The following is a 25,762-nucleotide window of genomic DNA, read 5'->3' on the forward strand; positions in this document are numbered from 1 at the left end:
CACATTGCTTTCAGAAATACTTGAACGAAGAAGTATGAAGAAGGGTCCCGACCTGAAAAGTCACCGATCCATGTTCTCCAGAGACGCTACCTGACCCACTGAGTTACTCCAGAACTTTGTGTGTTTTCTTTACCTGTGCCCTTTAAAAAAAAAAGGAAAACCAAGACCCTGGACAGTATTTACGATCAGAAGTATTCGAGAAGGGAGGAGGTGGTTTTGGGTAGTATCATTAGAATATGATAAGGTGGAAAGATGGAATAGAAAGAAAGGGCAAAGGAGAGAGAGGGGCAAAGGATCAGGATGGAGTGGCGTGCGATGGTGAGAATGGGGGAGAGCACACCAATGCCTCTACATCCTCAGATGATCAACAAAATATGGCATGTCTCTAATTTCTACAGATGCACCAGAGAAAACACCCTATCTGGATGCATCACAGCTTGGTATGGCAAATGTTCTGCCCAAGACTGCAAGAAATTGCAGAGAATTGTTGATGTAGTCCAGTCCATCACATAGACCAGACACCCCACCATTGACTCAATCCATACTTCACACAACCGAGCGAAAGCAGCCAACATGGCCAAGTGCCACTCGCATGCTGCTCATTTCCCTCTTCTCCCCTCTCCCATTGGGCAGAAAATACAAAAGCTTGAAAGCAATTACAGTAAACCCTCACAATAACAGAATAAAAATGGATTTTGGTTACAGTGGACCGAGACTCCCATTGTATCATCCCCCCCATTTCTGCCAGTTACCCAACGAGCTGGCGCCACGTGGCGGGAGCTTCCGGAGTGGTGATAGCGAGCAGCATGAAGGCGGCGTGAGTACCGGGCCCGTCCCTGGCGCACGGCGTGTGGGGCCAGGGGCTCTGCGGCTCCCCAGCGTATGAATTATTTAACCCCCCCTCCCACCTCCACGTTTCTTCTCCCCCGGCCTTGGGTTAAACTTCATCCCCCCCTCGCCTGGTTATAGCGGACAATCGGCAATAACGGACACCACTTCCCGCTCCATGGTCCGTTAATGCGAGGGTTTACTGGTTTACCACCAGATTCAGGAACAGCTCACTGTTACAAGAGTCTTGAATAGGCATTTCATGTGCGAGAGATGAACCCCTATCTTCCAATCTACCTCGTTGTAGCACTTGCACTTTTTTACCTGCACTTTCGCTGCAGCCGTAACATTACATTCTGAATTATGCCTATTTTCTGTGCTGCACTTGCTGAGTGCCAGAGACCCGGGTTCCATCCTGACCTCAGCTGCTGTCTGTGTGTTGCGTGCACATTCTCCCTGCCGCCGTGTGGCTTTGGGTGATGTCTGTGTGGGGTTTGCTCTTTCTCCCGGTAACCACCTGGGTTTCCTCCGGATACTCTGCTTTCTTCCCACATCACAAAGAAGTGCGGATTTGTAGGTTTATTGTAAAATTGTCCCTTGTGTGTAGGGAGTGGCTGAGAGTGGGATATCATAGAACTAGTGTATAGAGGTGATCAGTGGTCAGTGTGGACTTGGTGGGCTAAAGAGCCCGTTTCCATGCTGTATCTCTAAATTACATTAAACAATAAATCTCTTAATGTAAGGTGGAAGGAAATGCAAGGATTGGGCTTTGGTTACAGAATACAGAGCAGTACATCACAGAAACAGGCCCTTCAGCCCACAATGCCCAAAACATTGGTGGTGATGGTGTGTGCAACTTGTACTGTGCAGGTTTTTGACACAGAGTGGTGGGGGCCTGGAAAGTGCTGCCAGGGGTGTACCAAATGATGCCAAATTAAACTAATCTCCTCAGCCGGCGTGTGCTCCTTATCCCTCCATTCCCTGCATATTCACGTGCCTATCTAAACATCTCGAACACCACTATCAATTCTGCCTCCACCACCACCCCTGGCAGCACTTTCCAGGCCCCCACCACTCTGTGTCAAAAACCTGCACAGTACAAGTTTGTTAAACTTTGCTCCTCGCACTTTAAAACTTTACGCAACCAACAACCCAACCCCTTCCCTCCTCACTGAACCACACCATCGCCACCAAAATCAGCACCACCCTTGACAAAGGCAGCTGCAGGCGAAAGGACAGGCAACAATTGCAGAGTTGCACTACTTTAACCTTGCTCCTCTCCCACCACTTGCCTTCCCTGGCACAGATATATGTCAGTCAGGTTTTCCCACCCACCCAACTCTATGCTTTTTCTGAAGAGCATTACTGTTTTCTTTTTGTCATTAAGGACAAGATCTACACCTTGATTTACAGAAACCTTAAATGGAGATTTTTTAAGTCTGACTTGGATTTGAACTCATGTCAAGTCTAGTCAAGAGTGTTTTTATTGCCATATGTCCCAAAACGGAACAATGAAATTCTTACTTGCAGCAGCACAACAGAAATGTAAACATAGTACTCTGTAGAACCCATAATAAACAACAAAGTTTTGTGTATATCAGAGGGAATGAAGGAATGACAATATATATATGCAATATGTACACACACATATGTACATACAGTATATATATATATATATATATATATACGCACACCTTTATATATATCTGTGTGTGTATACACATGCATGTATACATAGATATATGTATGTATATATATACTTATGTATGTGTGTATACATATTGTATGTGTATGCAGTATATATATATATTTGTGTGTATATACACACATCAAAATATAGACATACACAGTATATGTCTATACATAGTCATACACACACGTATATATACTAAACTTTTGTGTTATCTATTATGGGTTTTACAATGTATACAAATGTACAAATCTGTTATATATATATATACATTATTTAACAGGCAAACGAAGAACAATAATATTGCAAAGTAAAAAATAATGCCCCCATGTTTATACAGCCCGGAGATAGACACAAAATGTTGGAGTAACTCAGCGGGACAGGCAACATCTCTGGAGGGAAGGAATCGGTGACGTTTCGGGTTGAGACCCTACTTCAGTCCGGTGCTTATTTGGAGGTTGGCGTGATTAATAAATAGCCTGATGGCTTTCGGGAAGAAGCTGCCCCTGAACCTGGACAAGTTTCAAGCGTGGAAGAAAAGTCTTCTGATCTGTTGGGCCCAATTAAAATAAAATGATCTTGAACCTCGCCTCGTTCCATTGTTGTTACTTACGTGGTTTTCCTCTTTGGACTGCTTGCCTGCTGTTTGGAGCTTCTGTCTGTTCGTTCTTTGCTAAGATGTGTCTGGATTTGTAATTCTTTCGAGGGCTTTGCAGTGGACTTTATCCCGAATTCCTCTATCCCCTTACTCATTCCCTCTGAAGAAGGAGCGAGGTTTTCCAGCTTAGCTGGTGTGTTGGGGGGCAAACCGGGTCCAACATATGAGCCTTCAGGGAACATTTGAAGACCCTTCAGGTCTTTTAACAGGGCAAGTTCTCTCTGGTGTAATGACCTGGGCGAGGAATCTGACACTGATCTCGACATAGCCATTTCTTGCCAGTTTTCCAAGGTCACGTCTTGCATCTCAGAGTAGCCGGCGCCTTCTTTTGACCAGATATCCCCGTTTATTGAGGTTTGCGAGAGGGACAGGAGGGGGGAAAATCCGGATTTTGTTTTTAAAAAAGGTTAATCAATTGCAGTACCGGTTTGAATTGACATAGTATTCCGTGACGGTTGACGTGAGAAGTTGACAAAAGTCCGATAAACAGTTAGAATGCAAGTTCTTTTTCTGGAATTCAACCGCAGCAGAAAAGAACGTCGCTCGCCACTGACCGGCTTTGAACGTAAATGGAGGAACAATTCATTCAACGCGTTTGTCGTGCTATATATAGTGTTGCTGAATTGTCATTTCCAAAAAAATGATGTTTCCTGTGAAGGCTTGTCGTCCCGTCTCGATAAGACAAAGGAGGACAAAATAAGGGTACAATGCAAGGCCACATAAGTCCAGCTAAAGCATAGGTGAGACACTCTTCTTTTTAAGATAGGAAAGAATAAAAACTTGCAAAATTCGATAATTCAGTGTTGCACATTTAATCCCGTGGTAAAGGAAAGCAACACGTATTTGGCTAAGTGTACTTATATTTGACCAGTACACCTTAGTAAAACAAAATCAAGAACTAAAATGTCCTGTTTAATACAATTTAATATCATTTAACTATAATTTAATCTTTCAAATATTTTAACAGGGCTTATCTTTCTTGAGCCTTTTAACAGGTCACTCCACAAAGAAAGAGTTTAACATCCATTTCTAGATAGAGTGGATGTGGAGAGGATGTTTCCACGAGTGGGAGAGTCTAGAACCAGAGGGCACAGCCTCAGAATAAAAGGAGAGGTACCTTTAGAATGGAGATGGGGAGGAATTTCTTTAGCCAGAGGGTGGTGAATCTGTGGAATTCATTGCTGTAGGCGGAGGTGGTGGCCAGCTCATTGGGTATTTTTAAAGCAGAGATTGATAGGTGCTTGATTAGTTGGAGTGTTAAAGGTTACAGGGAGAAAACAGGAGAAAGGGAAAAATAGATCAGCCATGATCAAATGGTGGAGCAGACTCGGTGGTCTGACTGGTTTAATTCTGCTCCTATGCCCTATTATCAGTCCAAAAATATGCTTGACCCCTCAGTGCAGTCCTGTGGGAGTATTGCACAGAGTTGATGCCCCACACCTCACCCCCCCCCCCTCCCCCTTTGATAAAATGAGGCCCTCTTGGTTATTCTCCTATTTAGGGGGGCAGATCAGTGGCAGATTTGCTGCCTTATAATACCAGAGACCCAGATTCAATCTGTCTGTACGCTCTCCCTGTGACCGCATGGGTTTTCTCTGGGTGCTCCAGTTTCCTCCCATCTTCCAAAGACATGCAGGGTTGTAAGTTAATTGGCTTCTGAATATTGTGCAGGATAAAGTATCATCATCATCATCATCAGAGCTACTGTATGGGTGATCACTGGTCGGCGCTGACCTGGTGGGTCGAAGAGCCTGTTCCCATGCTGTATCTCTAAACTAAACTAAACCAAACAAATATCAAAGAGCTCACGGAGCTATATCTGGGAAAGATGGAGAGTTTACTCCAGTGTTCTGATCAATATGTATTTTCTCGTAAGATATCATTAGGTCATTCTCATGGTGATGTTTTCAAGCTCGCTGTTGAATTTCTCACAATGCTTCTAAATGTATTACATCATTAGGAGAGTACTGAAAGATCATGTAACAAATGAATATTTTATTTTTTACAAATTTGATAAAATGTTCCATTGTGCTTCAGATTTAACGTTATTAAGTTGACATCTGCAAGCAAAAGATATTTGAGGCAAAATGACCAAATGTTTAGTCAAAGAATCTCAGAAGAGGAGAGAGAAGTAGATAGTTTAGAGATACAGCATTGAAGCAGGCGTTTCGACCCGCCAAGATCACGCCAACCATCTATCCATCTGTACACTAGTTCTATGTTATGTTCCTATGTTGTAGATGCTTCGGGGTATTTACAGAAGCCAATTAACCTCCAAACCTGCACGTCTTTGGAATGTGGGAGGAAACCGGATCACACGGAGAAAACCCATGTGGTCACATGGAGAATGTATAATCTCTGTACAGTCAGCACTCATGGTCGAACCTGGGTCTTTGGCACTGTGAGGCAGCAGCTCTCCTGAGTTTAAATTGGTGATTTCAAATCCCAGAGCCTAGGCAGATGGAACTGGATCCAACTCATCCATACCGACCAAGATGTCCCATCTAAACTAGTTCCATTTGTTCGCATTTGGCCCACATCCCACTAAACCCTTTCAGTGTACCTGTCCATGAGGCACTTTGGGAATGTTGGGAGCAATTGAATGGTAATGTTGGGAGCAATTAAAACAGGGAATATGAACAGACCCAAATTTGGAAAACCACAGATATCTCAGAAGATTGTGGGCATGGCAGACACTGGGCAAATTGGGAGGGGAGAAGCCAAAGTTATATTTGAAGACAAGCATTGGAAATTAATGTTTAAATTTGCCAAGTTTGAACAAATTTTAAATACCAAAGCACTGGAGTAAAATGTGATTGAGATTTGATGCTCATCAGGCTACAAACATCAGAGTTTGAGCTTCCAGTGGATGTGAGGAATTAAGTTTATGGATAGAATTAATTCAAATGTGCTGGATTTGAATAGAAACACATAGTACTTAACTCTGTTATATTTGATGCGTGCAAATGGTTCAACGGTTTTGGTGAGTTCGATATGTAGATACTTCTCTATTACTCCATATAAACAATAAAGCAGAAAAAGAGTTATATTTCAAAACAAGCAATGGGAATTAATATTTAATTTGCCAACCCTGGACCAAACTTTAGATAACTAAGCACTGGATTTAATATGAATGTGATTTGGTATGAATCGGGTTGTTGACAGCAAAGTTTGTATATCCAGTCCAAGTCAGAGATTTAGGATTATGGACAGATTTAATTCAAATGCGCTAGATTTTTTTAATCAGAAACATATGCTACTCATCTCTACTATATATGATGCATGAAAATTGTTCAAAATCTTTGGTGACAATTGATTTGTAGATACTGCGGTTATGAATGCTTTTATTGTTGGACTGTGGGTGACTGAATTTCGTCCAATATTAGATGACAAATAAAGCTATCTTGAATCTTGAACAGCAAAGCAGAAAAAAAGTTATATTTGAAAACAAGCAATGGGAATTAATTCAGTCTGAAGAAGGGTCTTGACCCGAAACATCACCCATCCATGTTCTCCAAAGATGCTGCAGCTGAGCTACTCCAGCACTTTGTGTCTTTCAATGGAAATTAATATTTAAATTTGCTAATCCTGGACCAAATTTTAAATAACTGAGCACTGGAGAGAAATGCGTACGAGATTTGCTGATAGTCAGGCTACTGACAGCAGAGTTTGTACGTCCAGTCTATGTAAAATAAATTAAGTTCATGGACAGATTTAATGCAAATGTGCTCGATCTTTTATAAGAAACATGTGATATTTAGCTTTGTTATATTTGATGCATGGAAATGGTTTAAAATTGTTGGTGATGTTGGTTTGTAGATGTTGCACTTTCACTATATAGAAAGAAAAGAGGAGAAAAAACAGCAACTTTCGGGTTTAAAATAAGATAAAATTACCAAGAAAAATATGCTGGGTCTTTGTCTTGACAAAGTGGTATTGGGGAGGATGGAGGTGGAAGGGGGAGGGGGCGGATCCGCACGCCCCCTGCCGGCTCTGCGAGACCATTGACGGTGGCCTCAACCAAACCTGCTGGTCGGTGGGCGGGATGAGGGGAGGCGGGACTGCAACTTGATTGGTGGAGGACGTGTCAGGCAGAGACAGGCTGGCCGCTGAGTGGCTGAGCTCGGCTTGAAGCCCTCCCCGCGCCCTTTGGGCCAGCGAGTTCGGTTGGCGTGCGGAGCGGCTAAGATGGCGGCGGCGGCGGCGGAGACGGTGTCGGGGCGAGCGGCGACGATATGAAGAGACGGAGCGGATAACTGGCGGGCCGCTTCGTGTCTGCAAACAACGACAATAAAATAATATTACGAAGAAGAAAAAAGAGGAGGTGGAGGAGGATCCCCCTCGGGTTCTTTTTTTTTTCTCCCCCTCCCCCCCGAGCCAAGTTTTTAAAAAAAAATTATATATATTTAAAATAATTGAAATAAGACAGTTACAAGAAAATATAAATGATGAAATTAAAGCAAAACCAGACTCGGACTTACGATGGGGACGGTTACAAGAAGCGGGCGGCGTGTTTGTGCTTCAAGAACGAGAGCGAGGAGGAGGTAAGGAGCTGCCCGTCTCCCCCCGCACAGGGCCCGCTCTCTGATGCACCTCGGAGAGGGGTAGACACGGAGGGGGGAGTGGAGGGGTGACAGAAGGCGGGGCAGGGGGTGATAGAAAGGGGGGGGGGGGGTGGTAACAGAAGAGGGGGGGGGGGTGACAGGATGGGTAGGAGTGAGGACACATGGGGAGGGGTGAGGGAGGATGAAGGGGAGGGGTTGGGGGAGGATGGAGGGGTGAAGGGGGGGGTTGGGGGAGGATGGAGGGGTGAAGGGGGGGGTGGAGGGGAGGGGGTGGGGGAGGATGGAGGGGTGAAGGGGGGTGGGGAGGATGAAGGGGAGGGGGTGGGGAGGCTGAGGGTGATGGGGGGGTGGTGAGGATGAGAGGAAGGGAGGGGGTAACGAAGAGGGGGAGGGGCGACAGGGAAGGGAGAAGGTGTGATGGTGCGGGGGGGGGGGGGTGAGGTGGGGGCAGGATTGACTGAATATGGGGAGGGGTGAGAGGGAAGGGGATGACAGTGTCGGGGGGAGAGGGAGGAGGGAGGGCTGATGGAGTGGTGACAGATGGCAGGGGGGCGGATGTGAGGGGGCAACCAGGGCGGGGATGGGAGTAGATTTGGAATGGAGGGGGAAGGGGTATGCTTGCAAAGGTAGGGGGACGGGGGGGACACGGCATGTGTGGGCAAAATTGGAATGGGGTGAGTTTTGTAATGGGGGCAGGTGTAATGGAAGGGTGAGTGGGGTAAGCTTACAGTGGAGAGGGAGTGGAGCATACTTTCAAAAGAGAGAGAGTAGACAAATGGTTTGAGGGTGGCAGACTTCTAATATAGCGAGAGAGAGGGAGGGGGACTGGCCCAGTGGAGAGAGTGGGGGTTGGGGGCAGACCTCTAAAGAAGTGGGGCAGGCGGTGTTGGCAGATTTCCAATGGGGAGAGAGGGAGGGGGGGGCATATTTGCAATTTGGAGAGGAAGAGGGACAGACCCAAAGGTGAAAGGGAAGGGGATGGATATTTCCGATGGCAAGGCTTTGCTGATATTCTTGTAATTCCTTGTTGCCGTGCATTTACCATTTTTCTTTCACTGTTCGGCCACTTCCACTGTGTGGCATGGCTTGGAGAGGTGCCACGTGCACTTTGCTTTGTGCTAAAATTATCAGCATAAATGTCACTCACTGGTAGATTTTAATGAATTAAGATTCAGTTTTCTCCTTCAGAACTTGAGTGAGTCAGAATTGTGGACTCTACGAATAACATGGTTTATTTTGATGCAACCTAACTGATGGGTTAACTGTCTGTCATCTGTGCATTTATAAGCAAAAATGCTCTTTATTTTCTGATCTTGTTTCAAAATACATTATGTTAAAAACAAAAGGTACAGGATGCAGAAGAACATTTTGGTGGCTTTGTGCTAGAAGTTGATCATGGTAGCAAAGGTTGGTTTTTGGAAATCAGAAATGATCTTGCAGCTTTTCACACCAGGGGTAAAAGTGAAGTTATTTGATGTGAAAACATGTATTTATGACAGTCGTGTCAGTTTTGTAACCAAATCTGTGCTGTGTATATCAGGATTGTGAACAATGAGAAAGTTCTTTGTTGTTCCTCCAATGGTGTGGAGAAATAGTTACTCATCTAAAGCACAGAATGCATGTAGGGTAGGGGGCTTCATAAACTGCAGCTAAGAGTGACTTTGTAGCTAACTGTGCAATATGGCCTGGTCCTGATTTGTGGTAGGCAAACAATTGTGGAGGATAAACCTGAAAGTAAAGCAGAATGCAGGAAATGTTCCATAGATCAAGGCATCATACTCCAAAGACGTACAGGTATGTAGGTTAATTGGCTGGGTAAATGTTTTAAAAAAATTGTCCCTAGTGGGTGTAGGATAGTGTTAATGTGCGGGGATCGCTGGGCGGCACGGACTTGGAGGGCCGAAAAGGCCTGTTTCCGGCTGTATATATATGATATGATATGATATGATATGTAGAGAGGAAAACTGTCATCCACATTTCAATGACCCTTAAACAGAATGTGAAGAGGTCATTGATTTGACATTTTAATTATTTCCCTTCAGATGTCTGACTTGTTGATCGTTCCCTGGATTTTGTAGATGACAAAAACCTGAAATAAAAAGCTTTCGTGTTTTGCAATGTGAGGCAAAGGCACTTTGTCGATCAACCTATGGTAGATGCTTCTGAACAGAATGCATTAGGTTCACAACTGCAATATATAACCATGACTTGTGTCTCTGTAATTCTATGGTTATTAAGCAGATGGTGGGAGTTTGTAAGTCAGGAAAAGGACACTGGTCACCCTGGTTCAGAGAGGTGAAGCTAGAAGTGGCACCATAAACTTGAAAATGAGGTGCCAAGCTGGTGAAGATCCAACACAAGATGATATTCACGCTAAATAGGTTGCAACTTGTGGGTCATATCAAAGCCCTGTAGTTCTGCTGTATCTTATTGTGAATAGAGTTGGACAATTAGCAGCTAGGAGGAAGAGGGACATCCCATCCTCAACAATGGCAGGCTCCAGCATGGATGAAGCATTGTCAAACATGTTCAGCTCGATATGCTTAACAAAGGAAAAGCGAAAGGACCACACATCCCTTCTGTAGACTTTCTCTCCAGAATTACCTATGCCTCTTATTCAAGTTTTCCAGCACATTTAGGACGATGGCTTTGCTTTGCGAGGTAGAAAATTGCCCAGCTAAATCCTATTCACAAGAAGCAGGACAAATCTAAACGAGCTAATTGCTCACCAGCACAATCAACTGTGTCATCAGTTACTTATCAGTTAGCACTTGTTACCATAAAGTGCTAACTCACAAATAACTTGTTCACTAATGTAGACACCAGGAACTGCAGATGCTGGCTTTAAAAAAAGGACACAAAGTGCTGGAGTAACTCAGTGGTCATGCAGCATCTCTGGAGAACGTGGATAGGTGACATTTCAGGTCAGGACCCTTCTTCAGACTTAACTTTTCTGGTCTCAACCTGAAATGTCACTTGTTTATGTTCTCCAGAGGCTGCTTGACCTGCTGAGTTACTTGTACTGGAGCCTACCAGGGAGAAGGCAGTTCTGGATTTAGTATTGTGTAATGAACCTGATCTGATAAGGGAACTCAAGGTAAAAGGCAGTGATCATAATATGATGTTTTACTCTACAAATTGAGAGGGAGAAGGGAAAATCAGAAGTGTTAGTATTACAGTATAGCAAAGGGGATTACAGAGGCATGAGGCAGGAGCTGGCCAGATTTGACTGAAAGGAGGCTCTAGCAGGGAAGACAGTGGAACAGCAATGGCAGGTATTCCTGGGAATAATGCAGAAGTTGCAGGATCAATTTATCCCAAAGAGGAGGAAAGATTCTAAGGGGAATAAGAGGCACGCGTGGCTGACAAGGGAAGTCAAGGACAGCATAAAAATAAAAGAGAAGTATAACATAGCAAAGAAGAGTGGGAAGCCAGAGGATTGGGACTCTTTTAAAGAGCAATAGAAGATAACTAAAAAGGCAATACGGGGAGAAAAGATGAGGTACGAGGGTAAGCTAGCTAATAATATAAAGGAGGATAGTAAAAGTTTTTTAGGTATGTGAAAAGGAAAAAAATTGTCAAGGCAAATGTGGGTCCCTTGAAGAGAAACAGGGGAATTTATTATGGGGAACAAGGAAATGGCAGACGAATTGAACTGGTACTTTGGATCTGCCTTCACTAAGGAAGATACAAACAATCTCCCAGATGTTCTAGTGGCCAGAGATCCTAGGGTGACGGAGGAACTGAAGGAAATTCACATTAGGCACGAAATAGTGTTGGGTAGACTGATGGGACTGAAGGCTGATAAATCCCCAGGGCCTGACGGTCTGCATCCCAGGGTACTTAAGGAGGTGGCTCTAGAAATCGTGGACGCATTGGTGATCATTTTCCAATGTTCTATAGATTCAGGATCAGTTCCTGTGGATTGGAGGGTAGCTAATGTTATCCCACTTTTTAAGAAAGGAGGGAGAGAGAAAATGGGAATTTATAGACCAGTTGTCTGACATCAGTGGTGGGGAAGATGCTGGAGTCAATTCATAAAAGACGAAATTGCGGAGCATTTGGATAGCAGTAGCGGGATCGTTCCGAGTCAGCATGGATTTACGAAGGGGAAATCATGCTTGACTAATCTTCTGGAATTTTTGAGGATGTAACTAGGAAAATTGACAGGGGAGAGCCGGTGGATGTAGTGTACCTTGACTTTCAGAAAGCCTTCGACAAGGTCCCACATAGATTAGTGGGCAAAATTAGAGCACATGGTATTGGGGGTAGGGTACTGACATGGATAGAAAATTGCTTGGCAGACAGAAAGCAAAGAGTGGGGATAAATGGGTCCCTTTCAGAATGGTAGGCAGTGACTAGAGGGGTACCGCAAGGCTCGGTGCTGGGACCGCAGCTATTTACAATATACATTAATGACTTGGATGAAGGGATTAAAAGTACCATTAGCATATTTGCAGATGATACAAAGCTTGGTGGCAGTGTGAACTGTGAGGAAGATGCTATGAGGTTGCAGGGTGACATGGATAGATTGTGTGAGTGGGCGGATGCATGGCAGATGCATTTTAATGTGGATAAGTGTGAGGTTATCCACTTTGGTGGTAAGAATAGGAAGGCGGATTATTATCTGAATGGTGTAAGTTAGGAAAAGGGGACATGCAACGAGATCTGGGTGTCCTAGTGCATCAGTCACTGAAAGGAAGCATGCAGGTACAGCAGGCAGTGAAGAAAGCCATTGGAATGTTGGCCTTCATAACAAGAGGAGTTGAGTATAGGAGCAAAGAGGTCTTTCTGCAGTTGTACAGGGCCCTAGTGAGACCGCATCTGGAGTACTGTGTGCAGTTTTGGTCTCCAAATTTGAGGAAGGATACTCTTGCTATTAAGGGCGTGCAGCGTAGGTTTACTAGGTTAATTCCTGGAATGGCGGGACTGTCGTATGTTGAAAGACTGGAGCGACTAGGCTTGTATACACTGGAATTTAGAAGGATGAGAGGGGATCTTATCAAAACATATAAGATTATTAAGGGGTTGGACATGTTAGAGGCAGGAAACATGTTCCCAATGTTGGGCGAGTCCAGAACCAGGGGCCACAGTTTAAGAATAAGGGGTAGGCCATTTAGAACGGAGATTAGGAAAAACCTTTTCAGTCATGATCACATTGAATGGTGCTGCTGGCTCGAAGGGCCGAATGGCCTACTCCTGCATCTATTGTCCAGCACTTTGCCAGTTCACCAATGGCCGGTTTGGAGGTCCACTTGACCTCGTACATAGAGTAACAAGATGAATTCTCCAGGTGCGGTGAGAGTGATTGCCTATGATAAAGTTTAAAATTGAAGTTGACAGGCATCGGGGAAAACGCTACAATAGTTCGAAAAATAAGTTGAACAAAGGTGGTTGTGATTTATTGCAGTTGAATTATCTTAGCCTCAGGATATCAGTATTGCTCAGTGTTAAATTCCATTTGCTGATTGCGCAGTGTTAAATTCTGTTCCACATCTATCGCATGGTAAAGTGGATGCAAGTTTTCTCCAACGATTAAAACATTCCATACCTGCAAGGTATAGACAACATTCATATCATATATATATATATATCATATATATATACAGCCGTAAGGTGTTTCAGTTGAAGATAGTCATTGCCTGGTACAAGGGTGTAACCAGTCAGCCTTGACATTAACTACTATTGCTAAGTCCCTTACAATCAACATCCTTAGGGTATTATCATTGACCAGAAACACAACTTGACCAGCCTTGTAAATGCTGTGGCAAAAAATAGAAGCTTGGGCTGGCTCTCCTGTCCCACATGACACCCCCTGGTATCCCAAAGGCTTTTGTCCATTGACAAAGATCGCCAGATTTAATATTGTTTGCTTGCCCAGATGAGTACAGCTTCAACAGCACCAGAGGTTCAGCATCTTCCAGGAAATTGGCCCCTTGTCCACCACTGTAAACAATCGGTGTACCACAGTACGTAAGAGACACTGGTTACTTGCCTAGGGTGATCACCAGAAATGGTCAAGGACAGCAGGCACATGAGAGCACCACCACTTGCTGGTTCCCATCTCGGTCACACACAATTCTAACTTGGAACTGTATTGTTCCCTCGCTGTTGAGCCAATGTTTTGGAACTCTACCAATAGCATTGTGGGAGTACCTTTACCAGAAAGGCTGCAGAGGTTCTAAAAGTTGGCTCTTTGCATGTTCTGTATGGGAATTAGAAGTTAGCAGTAAATATCCTCCTTCCCACCAATATTTGTATCAAGAGAAATGTATATAGGCAGTCCCCGGGTTATGTAAGGGTTCCATTCCTGCCAATTTCTCTGAAAGTCATAAACGTCCGTTTTCTATCACTCTGTTTTGTACTGTTTGATGTTTACCAGCTGTAATTCTATCATTTCATCAAATATGCACCCTCGCACTACCTATAATTAAGCTTATGGAATTTGTATGCAAGTACAAAGCACTATATTTATTATTACAAAAATGCTTTGACGGTGTGTGGGTTTTTGTATAAAGTCAATTGCCTATAAGCCAGGGAGCACCTGAGTGTGAAAGTGTAGATTAGAAAGGTTTTTGCTGATGATACAAAACATAAAACAAGGCTTGGGGATGTCATGTAATTTGGATAATTGAAGGTTGCTTCGGTTTCACATTGATGAAATGAGAACAGAAAATGCTGAATATGCTCAGCAGCATCTGTGGAACGAGACCCTTCATCAGGACTGAACGAGGAAACAAGCTTTCGCTGATACATTAACACTATTTCTCTTCTCGCAGCTGCTGCCAGTTCTGCGTGTATCCAGTATTTTATCAATTTCACATTTCCAGTATCTGCATATTGGTTAAATGTATTGGAGATCTCTGTTGTCACTTAAAATTATAAAATTTATGCAATAATTTGTAAGAAGCTGAACTTTGTTTTTAATGACAAAGTGAAAATTGCAGACTGTTTTATATTTTTCTATTTCCTATATTTTGTACCCTGGCATGCTATCCTACATATGATATATAGGTTTCGGTTCAACTGGAGTGTGGGGCTATTCCTCTGTTTCTGGTATAATCTGTGAAGAAAAAAAACTTTAAACTGTTGCAATATTGACCAGAATTGGCTGTAATTTTTATGGAGCAGACATGGAAACCTTTCAAGTGACCCACTTTATTGGAGCTGTCTCCATGATTGCAGTAAAGTTAATATTGTGCTGATTTGCTAACACAGTGAGGCTACCGAGTGTTTTAATGTGCCCTGCAGAAAATATTCTAATCTGGAAGCAGGCTATTGCAAGTTTCAGCCAGGTTTTGTATAGAATTTTTGACTTCTGTGTCTACTTTGGAGATTCCAGTGTAAGTAATCAAAATAAATAGTTCGAGCAAGCTTTTCTGCCACCTCAGTGCATCCACAAATTTCAATGGACAAAGCATTCAGCAGCTGAGCATTTCCATCTATCTCCAGCTTGACCGTGTTTCCAAGGCAACCCTGAAACTAATGTATTACAATGCGTTTGACAATGGCAGTCGTTGAATTAGTCAATATAATGACATTACTCTCGTCCGATTCTAAGATATGCCACAGAAAATTAAAGAAGTACTAGAAAAGTTAAATGGAGATCTTAATACTTCGTGCACAGCTTGTGGCTCAAATATTTTTAATCTTGCAACTGTAGGGCAGTCTGATAGATTTTAAAAATATATTTCATAAAGAGTAGATAGAAATAAATAAATGAGCTCCATGCAGTCTATTTTAGAAGATAATACTGCCAGACCTTTATGAAAATTTCAGATTTTAAAGAAAATATTGAGCCACAAAATATTGAGCTGCAAATTGGAGTTAATTTGAACAGGGACACAAGTCTGAAGAAGAGTTCTGACCCCAAATATCACCTGTCCATTTCCCTCATTAAAAAAAAATGCCTGACCCACTGAATTCTTCCAGCGCTCTGTTTTGCTTAATTTGAACAGATCTGCTGTCATTAGCCTTTCACAATCTAATGATGAAGCAGATTGGTCTTTTTGTATTTTTCTGTTTCTCTGGCAACCAACCATTCATTGCCCATTCTTAATTGCTCTTGAGAATATTTGTTGAGCTGCCACCTTCAATTATTGTGGTTCTTTTGGTGAAGGTGCTTCCACAGTGAAGTTAGGCAGAGGGTGTCAGAATTTTGAGTTGGAGTGGTAGTTCTGTGTGATTGTCCTTGTGCTTGTTGATTACAGAGGTCAGCAGTTTAGGATCTTACTAGACCAAGTGGACCCGCTGGGCCCAAACCTCTCCTGCATTGGCGCAGCAACCCTCCCTCCCATCCTCCCCCCTATCCTCCCGCCGTCCCTTTGGGATGTGGGAAGCAACTGGAGCACTTGGAGGAAATCCAAATGATCACGGAGAGAATGTGCAAACGTAGCATAGATAGAACCCATGGGCAGGTTGGCACCCAAGTTTAAGAACCATGAGACAGCAGCACTTACCCTTGTGCTGTGGTGCAGTGCCAATATGAAAGAACAAAATATATATTGTTGATTTTGAAGTAAAAACAGAAAATGTTATGAACACCCGGTGGGTCAAGCAGCACTTTTGGAGAGAGAAGCAATTAATGTTTCATATAGTAAATACAATGAAAGTTTATGGACCTGAAATGTAAACTCTATAGATGCTGCCTGTCCTGCTGAGCATCTCTAACGTGTTGTTATGTGAGGAGAAAATGTGTTGAGCCTTTGCTGCACCCTGTTACATGGTGTTTAGCTATGTATAAACATAATGGTAATAAAGTTTAGAGTTAGTTAAACAGGATTTACTTAGGTGAGTTGAAATGTAAACTCTATAGATGCTTCCTGACATGCTGAGCACCTGTAACGTTCATTGTTATCATGCGATGCAATGCATTTTATTGAAAGTATGTGCAACAATCATAATGCATATTGGGGTGTTGGACGTGGTTCCAAGCAAGCAAATTGCTTTGACCTGGAGCTTCTTAAATGCTTTTGGAGCAGTTCTTAATCGGGATGGTATTTTATTAAGATGTTTGAAGCTGTTCTCTGGTCCTGTGGAGAATATTCCATCACTTTTGTTTCCCTTTAATTGTGGAAAATATTTGGGAGTCATGAGGGAAGTTATTATTAAATATCAAAAGCTAACTTTGATAGTGTAATTCAAGGATGCTATTGCTGTTGACTACGAGGTAGAGAGTTTAATTGTTTTGTTAGAGATGAGCATTGTCTGGCACATGCAATATCTAGCTTGAACGTTATCCAGATCTTCTTGCGTGTGGACACAAATTGCTTTTTAGTTTTAGTTGCAAATGGAGCAGAACACTGCAATCATTAACCAAAATTGTACTTCTGATCTTACAATGGAATGAAGGTCACTGAAGCAGCTTGATGGGTTGGCCTCTGCCACTGGCGAGAAAACCTCTACAGCTGTGTTCTAGGAAACTTCAACAGACCACACCAGACTTATTTTGTGCTAAGAATCCCTCATAGTGCTTTCCTCTTCGATTCCATTGACTTCAATTTTCCAAATCTTCTCGATGGCATGCATTATCAAATCCTTCCTACGTGTCTTTTTCACGTGGATTTCATCTCTTCACAACTTTTGAGTGTGAGTAGACTGATGAAGGAATAATTGGCTGGGTTGGAACATCGTGCATCTTGTGGATTGAGCGTAATCGAACAATATTTGATGTTGCCAGGTGTCTGCTAATGTTTGCTGTACTTGAATAACTTGGTTCATTAACGTTCTTGAATATGTCTTCAATCTTGCAGCTGGTAACATCCATAGTCTGTACAATATCCAGTAGAGTTTTCCATATCTTTACATGCAGTGAATTGCAGAAGAATGACTATCTGACAATGGAAATTGCTGGAGAGCAATAGATCATCTGTTCAATATTTCTGGATGGTAAATTTGGATTTCGTGTTCCAGTCGTGTATTCTATCATCATTAAATACAAATGTGTTATGGTGCCTCTTAGTCATGTTTGGCTTAATTGTCCATGTAGCAAAACTTGAGCTTCGATGGGACTCTTGATGATATGATTGTTTAGCTGTTAATAATATTTTAACAGTTTAGCATGGAAGTAATCCTTGTGTCGTTACACCAACATATTGGCTTGTTACACGGAAGTAGTTTGCTTGACTTTATGGTAATGGTAGATTGAGGGGTGTATGAGGCCAGATTGTGGGTGAATCCAGTACTGCTTCTGATAATCCATACATAGCACCTTTATGCATGCCCAGTTTTTATCTGTCAAATGTGTTCTGAATGAGTTCCAATTATTAAAGCAGCAGCAAGATATGATTTGAGGATATACAGCGTGTAAGTTGTGTGTTTTTATTCATAAACTCATTGTAGTGGTCCGGTGTTATTGAAGATTTCTGGGTCTACACTTGCCTGATTTTACTGTGTACTGATTCTGGTGGGAGAATCTGATTAGTTTGAGGACACGCTGTGATGCATGGTACTGAAATGCTTGTGAGCTAAAAACCTGGCCAATATGTGGGACAGTACTTCTCTGCTTAGATCTGTTTCCGGATTTTTGGGAAGAGGATTCGCAGAAATGATTGGTTGAATGTCTTGCATCATGTCCAGTTCTAGTGTTGAGGTTGTTGCTGAATTGTCCATCCTGTTTTTGTGCTTTAATGTGGTTTGATATTAGACGTTACACTTGAGAGACACAACGTGATAACTGGTCCTTTGGCCTTCCAAATCCACACTGACCAGTGATCACATTCATGCACTTGCACTATCCTACACGCCAGGGGCACTTCACAATTTACAGATGCCAATTAACCGACAAACCTGTACGTCATTGAAGTGTGAGAGGAAACTGGAGCACTCGGAGAAAACACACGTGGTCACAGGGAGAATGTACAAACTCTGCACAGACAGTACCCGTAGAAAGGATCAAACCCGGGTCTCTGACGCTGCAAGGCAGCAACTCTACCACTGTGCTACCCTAACAAAGTATTCAGCTGAGTCCTTTCAGAAGACAGTTCTGAGAAACTATGTGGCTGTGAATTTGGAGCTGTGAATGTGCACAAACTGGACCAAGTATGGAGTGCAGGTTTTCTGCGACAAATGGATTAATAAACCAGTTACATTTTTAGGACAATGCCGACAGTTCTGTGATAACACGAATGGGATTTAACGCGTTAATAAATTGAGGAACACTGTGTTACATCGGCCAAATTGGTTACAAGGCAATTGCAATTGGAAACTAGAGAATCACTTAAAAGGAAATGGACGAGCAGAAAATAAGTCTAGGAGCCTTATGTTCCAGGCACCTACCACTGTCTGTGTATTAAAACAAAATTGCCCTTCACTTATCCATGCTGATAATTTTAGAAACTTCTATTGGGTCTCCCCCAAATTTCTCTTAACACTCTAATCCAGGCAGCATTCTAGTAAACCTCTTCTGCACCCTTCCCAAAGCCTCTACAGCCTCCCTGTCATGAGGCAATCTGAATGACACGTTGTGAAAGTCAGGAGTATGTTAATATACATTCCCATGTCTATGTAGTTCGGAGCTTATTTGGAGGTTTTGGTGTTTCATAGCCTTCTAGTTATAAGGAAGAAGCTACTCCTGGACATTTCAGTTTTCATTGCCCTATTCCTTCTTCCCGATGGTAGGAGTGAAATGATCATGTGGTGTGGGTCTCTGATGATGCTGGTTGCATTTTTGAGACAGCGATTTCTGTGAATCCCTTTGATGGGCAGGTCAGTACCCATGATGGACTGGGTAGTGATCACTTGTTTTCATCTACAATCCTGCACGTTTGAGTTGCTGAACCAGGCAGTGATGCAGCCAGTCAATATGCTCTCTACTATACACCAGTAGAAGTTCAAGAAAGTATTTGTTGACATACCAAATCTCCCCAATCTTCCAAGGAAATTGACACATTTATGAACTTTCTTTATGGTGCACCAATGTGTTGAGTCTAGGACAGATCTTCAGAAATATGCACGGCCAGGAATTTGAAGTTTTCAACACTCTCTACCACCATCCCAATTAAGACCGATTTGTGGATCCTTGATCTTCCTCTTCCAAAGTCTCCAAATGTGGTCCAACCAAAGTTTTACAAAGCTGCAATGTCACTTCCTGACCCATACACTCAGTGTCTTGATCGATGTGAAAGCAAGCATACCATACGTCTAAAGTATCTGCCAAGTTATACAGTGGCAGGCTGAACCCAGCATTGCTGAAGATTGTTTTGAATGGTTCTTGATTGTGGCAAGCAAAAATAATTGGTGGCTATTAGAAAGTCTTGGTTCAGACAAATTAATATGACTTTTTAGAGAAGATTGAATGAACAGTATTATTTGCCTTATTATTCAAGTGCACAAATGTGTTGAAACATTATCTGATTTAGCAGAGCTGCAGAAGTTGGAGTTTTTTATTTCAAATTGAAAAGTCCATGAAAAAAAATAGTGCCTCTAGGATTGCAGGTAAATTCGCTGTGATCTTCATTATGTAACTTGAAAGGTATGAGAAGTGGCCGGAGCAATAGTACTTTCTGAGATAATTGTATAGTCATGTTATATTATATGTTTTATTTAATGTTGCACCAGTAAGATGGATTACAGGAAGCCATGAAGAGAAAGTGAATTCAAGGTGACTATGGGATAGGATTTAAACAAGTTAATAAATAAAGCAAAATAAAAACAGTTAAGAAAATAATTATTTTGAGTAGTTGATTAGTATAATTGGCACTGGTGCCTTAATTACGAGAAAGGGAAGAAGAAAAGGAGGGAAGGAGGAAGAAAATGGGAGACAACATTAAGTGAGCGAGAGAGATGGGAGACGAGTTTTGCTTGGAGCAAGTGGACAAATCAAACTGAGAGTTGTTCTGCCCTTTAGTTGAACTTTGTTAATTCAGTGACCCTGACTGCCACTACACACTCATCTGATCCACAAATCCCTTGATTTCTGAAGTTAAAAAAAATCTTTCTCTTAGCCATTGTGCATATTGCTGCCCAAGCATTGAAATCCTTTATTCATCATCTTGTACTCTGCTGCTCTAGTTCAAGACTCTCAAGTGCTGTGGTAAGACTCTCTAGTCCCATGATATCTTCCAGGCTCCAGATATCTTCCAGGCTCTAGATATCTTCTCCAACAAGGACTCAAATAATCTATTGTCAAAAGTATGGATTACAAGTAGGGAAGATGTGAAGAGGCTCTAGATGGATATAGGCAACTAGAGTGAGTGAGAGAACATGGTAGATATAACATAACGTGGAGAAACGTAATGTCATCCACTTTGGTGCACGTGTAGAATATCAGAGTTTTTGTTTAACAAGATTAGGTACTATTGATGTTCAAAAGGACCCAAGTGTGTCTTTGCACAAGTCAGTGAAGACCAAATGTAGTCAGAAGGGCAAATGGTAGAGTTTATTATGACAGGAAGCAGCACCAGGCCACATGATCATCCAAGCTAGAGAAAGGACTACTTAATTCAATTGTATAGTTCCTGGAATATTGTGTAGGGGTTTGGCCTCTTTGCCTTAGAAAGCATATACTTTAAATTGACCATTGCAGCAATGATTCATTGAACTAGTTTCAGGGATGATGAATTTTCTGTTTCAAGAGAGAGTTTGGCCTGTGTTCTATTGTGTTTCAAAAAACAAGAAGAAATCTTGTTGAAAATTGCAGGATTTATAAAGGGTTGACAACTCGATGAAGAGAGAATATTTCCTTTCAGCTTTCAAGAACTGAGGACACTGTTTGAGAATAAGTGGTAGGCCAGTAGAAACAAGAAATTGCAGATGCTGAATTACAAAAAAAGACACAAAGTGCTGAGGTAACTCAGCGGATCAGGCAGCATCTCTGGAGAACATGGATTGACAGATCATTTATTCTCAACCTGTGTCTCAGTCCTTGTTTCATGTCAGAACCCTCCTTCAAACCCAAATGGTGGGCCATTTTGGATTGCGAATGATGAACCTTTGGAGTTATCCACCGTGGACAGCTGTAGAAGCTCGATCATCATTTTAATTAAGACAAGTATTTGATAACTTTGTGGGTGTCAAAGGATGTTGGGATAGTGCTAGAAAATGGCACTGAAACCCTCTGCTTGGATGGCTGCTTGGAGTGCTGTTCTTTTATAAAAGTCTTCTTGATGAGATCACCTCTAATGGTGAATTTTCAAGAATATTGTCCCCACCTGCTTAATATTCCTTCAGTTCAGCAAACTTTACTTGATTAGTAAGGGTGTTATGGGGAGAAGGCATGAGAATGGAGTTGAGTTGGAAAGGTAGATCAGCCATGATTGAATAACAGAGTAGACTTGATTGGCTGAAAGGTCTAATTCTGCTCTGATGACTTATGAACCCTTGAGGCAAGAATACTTCGGGAGATGCGTACTGCACATTGTATGTACGGGCACCTTGGACAGCAACTTTAATATTCTCGCATTTAACTTCCACCTGCCTATCCCAACAAAATACTTTTACATTTGAGTATGAACAGAGCTAATAGCCTTGCCAATATTTTGATAGGAAATTATGAATGACTACATAATGCTACAGATTTATATAGTTTATTTCACATCGAGCATGGATTGCTGTTTTAAAATTAATCAGAACACTGCACCAATTTCCTGAAAGACATATGCAAGTTTAGGTCTTTTTCATACACTTGTCTATATTTGTTCACGACATCACCGCTATCAAGTGATGCACCTGAAATATGAGCTTAAAGTCTTTCTTTAATGAACAGAATGTGAGTTGCTCGCTTTCTACCAACGTTGTTAATGCTCTTAACGGTCTGAAGTGTCCCGACCTGAAACGTCACCTATTCCATTTTTCCAGAGATGCTGTCTGACCTGCTCAGTTACTCTAGCACATCTTTGGTTTAAACCAACATCTGCAGTTCCTTCCTACACATGTTGTTGACTTTGTTTGTTGTACATTTCTTGCACCAGACAGGAGTCTTTAATATCTATCTTGCAGCCTTAACATTCCCACTGAGTTACTCCAGCATTTTTTGTCTACCTTAACATTCAACAGGTCACCCGTGGCAAGTTTAGACGCCACCAATGGCATAGCAACAACAGACATCCTTTGATCTACGTTCCAACTATCCAAGGCCCAAAAACCTTTTGTCACTTGAAGTTCTCTTGCACTTGTGCTTTCAATTTAACATTCAGTAACCATTTGCCTGTAATATGGACTTCACATTAGGGAGACAAAAGGCAGATTGTGTTACTTCTCTGGAACACCCCCCATTTAGTTCACAAGCATGAGTCTGAGCTTATTATTATATTTTAATGTCGAGCACTTCAATTTTTCTGTTTCAGTCCCAATTCAATTCCTTTGGTCTCCAACACGAGTTCAAGAAGTGGCACTGCATTTTCCAACTCAACATGTTACAGTCTACAGGTCTCCCATATTGAATTCAGCAGTTTTAGATAATGACCCTTTATTATTCCAGATTCTCGCCATTCTTTCCAAATTCCTTTGACAATTTTAGTTAATTGTTTTGCAGTTTTCTCACCTTACAGCATTACCTCTTCTGTCATTTTGTCTCTTTTCCTTTCCACCCAATCACAAAGCTAGATTCAGGTGAGTTTATTATCGTACATACCAGGATGCTCTGTAATTCCTGTTCACATGAAGCTCACATCACTATATGTACAATAATGATAATTACAACAATAAATAAGGCAACATGCAAAACAGTGTTGCAAGAGTGTAATGCAAATCTGAGTCATGTACGAAAATATTAAAGGTCAATCACAGATTAACTGAATGAGGTGAAGTTAAGAATAAGATTACACGGCAGTGCCACTGGGAGGGGAGTGAAAGAGGTGATTAGTTCAGGAGTTGGTTAGCAGTGGGGAAGAAGCTGTCCTTGCATCTGGGCATCCAGGATTTCAATCTCTGTATCTTCTCCCAGAGGGTAGAAGAGAGGGAATGGCCAGAGTGACAGGCATCTTTCACAAAACTTCCAGCCTTCCTGGTGCAATGTACCATGGAGATGGACTGCATGGAAGGAAGTGACAAGCCTGTGATGGACTGCACTGTGTTCACCACTTTTTGCAGGTTCAAGCGTTCAAGTGCAGAGCAGTTACTTTATCAGATTACGATGCATCCATCGGAAAACCTTCTATAGCGCATCTATAGAAGTTCAAGAGAATTTTTGTGGACATGCTAAATCTTCTCGAGACACACAAGGAAGTAAATATGTTAATATACTTTCTTGATCACTGCATCAGTGTGAAGGGACCAGGTTAGGTTGCGGCTGATATGGATTCCTAGGAACTTGAAGCTGTCTACCATCTCCACAGCAGCTCTGTTGATGAGGACAGTCTTGTGTTCACCCCTTTGCTTCTCTTGGTCAGCAACCAACTATTTTGTCTTACTTGAATTGAGGGTTAGGTTGCTGTCCTGACACTAGGTTCTCAGTTTAATTAGAGTCATACAGTGTGGAAACAAGCCCTTTGACCCAATTTGCCCACATCGGCCAACATGTCCCAGCTACACAAATCCCACCTCCCAGCATTTGGTCCATATTCCTCCAAACCTGTCCTGTCCTGTACTTTCTTTCCTGTACTTCATCTTGTTATAGATCTGACCAACAACAGAAGTGTCAACAGCGAATTTAAAGATAGTGGACATTGGACATGGCCATACAATCATGGGTTCACAGAGAGTACAGAAGAGAGAGCACAAAACAATGAAGGGTCCCAGGCTGGAGGAAATGTTATATTCAATTCTGACCTCTTGTTCTCTATTCGCCTTTGCCCACTTCTACGCTTTTGAAAATTGTCCTAATGCAAAATAACTATTTCTTCCTTTACAGTTGCTGTCTGATCAGCATTTACTGTATTTTGTGGGTGTGAACTGGGATCCAATGGCAGAATACCCTTTTGTCCAAATTTACAGGAGGAATTTGAGAAACACTGAAATAATTGTATGAATTAGTTCTTAAATTTTCATAGCAATATTTAAGATAAAAGCAACACTTTACTAAAAAGAATTGCTATTTTGGTACGAGCCTTTATCTTTCTGTAGATTTATTTTCAGGTCTTTTCTGCCTCCGAATTTCCCACCCCTTTGTTTCTCAATGCAGTATGCCTACAGGAACAGGCCAGAGGTGAGTAATTCTCTGGCGAGTAACATGCCTCCGAGTTCCCCAAAGCCTGTCATTATCCACAGACTCCAGTCAGAAGTCGATGGAACACTCTCCACTTGCATGGCGGTGTGCTTCAACAGCACTCAAGAAGCTCGGCACCATATACTACATAGCAACCTGCTTAATAGGCATCTCATCCCCAACCACTCACTCCACCGCTGATGCACAGTACCAGCAATTTGTACCATCTACAGGATGCATTGCATTAACATAGCAAGATGCCTTAAACAGTACCTTCTAAACCCACAACCTTGACCAGTGAGAAAGATGAAGGGAGCAAAGCATGGTAAGACCGTCACCTGGAAGTTGCTCTCTCAGCCAAACACCATCCTGAATTGGAAATGTCACTTTCCTTCATCGTTGCTGGATCAAAATCCTGGAACTTTATCCCGAACACCATTGTGGATCCGACACGTACCTCAAAGACTGTAGTGGTTCAAGAAGGCAGTACCCACCATGTTCTGAAAGGCAATTAGGGATGTGCAGTTAGATGCTGGCACAGCCTGTGTAATGACAGTCTTGAATTAGTTTAAAAATGTAGTCCATTTTTCATGATCTTTCAATGAAATATAAATTTATTTTTGTGTTGGTATAATATTTAATAGGTGTTTTGATCTTTTATCAATATTTTGCAAGTCTTCAATCTCAGGGCATTTTGAATAAATTGTGTTATTATTGAACATCCTCAGAGGGAAATTTAGAATAAATTTGCAGCATTACCTCTTCAAGCTAGACTTAAGATCATGTGAGGTTACACGTGATGCCGAACAGAATCTGAGATGATCTACTCTTCTTGCAGTGTGGTGAATATCATTTCTGCTTTTAGCACACCGTTAGTTGTCAGTCAATATGGCTTATTAAGTGGAGGCATTTAACCTCTGATATTTAAGGTACTGGTG

General features: G+C 42.1%; 1 protein-coding gene across 4 annotated transcripts in view; it reads left to right on the top strand.

Moving 5' to 3' along the window:
• The first annotated feature begins 7,267 nt into the window (after window positions 1–7,267).
• Window positions 7,268–25,762, top strand: part of LOC144605437 (diphosphoinositol polyphosphate phosphohydrolase 1) — a 66,991-nt gene continuing 48,496 nt past the window's right edge. Inside the window, exon 1 of one of the 4 annotated variants that reach the window (XM_078420696.1) lies at window positions 7,268–7,720. Coding sequence is in view for 1 of the 4 variants with exons in the window: in XM_078420695.1 (XP_078276821.1) it covers window positions 7,622–7,720 (99 nt within the window). In the remaining 3 variants the exon portion in view is untranslated. The remainder of the gene's footprint in view (window positions 7,721–25,762) is intronic. The other 3 variants (XM_078420694.1, XM_078420697.1, XM_078420695.1) reach the window with 3 other exon arrangements.

The sequence above is a fragment of the Rhinoraja longicauda genome, chromosome 24, assembly GCF_053455715.1.
Source record: "Rhinoraja longicauda isolate Sanriku21f chromosome 24, sRhiLon1.1, whole genome shotgun sequence".
In the NCBI taxonomy this organism is placed as follows: Eukaryota; Metazoa; Chordata; class Chondrichthyes; order Rajiformes; family Arhynchobatidae; genus Rhinoraja; species Rhinoraja longicauda.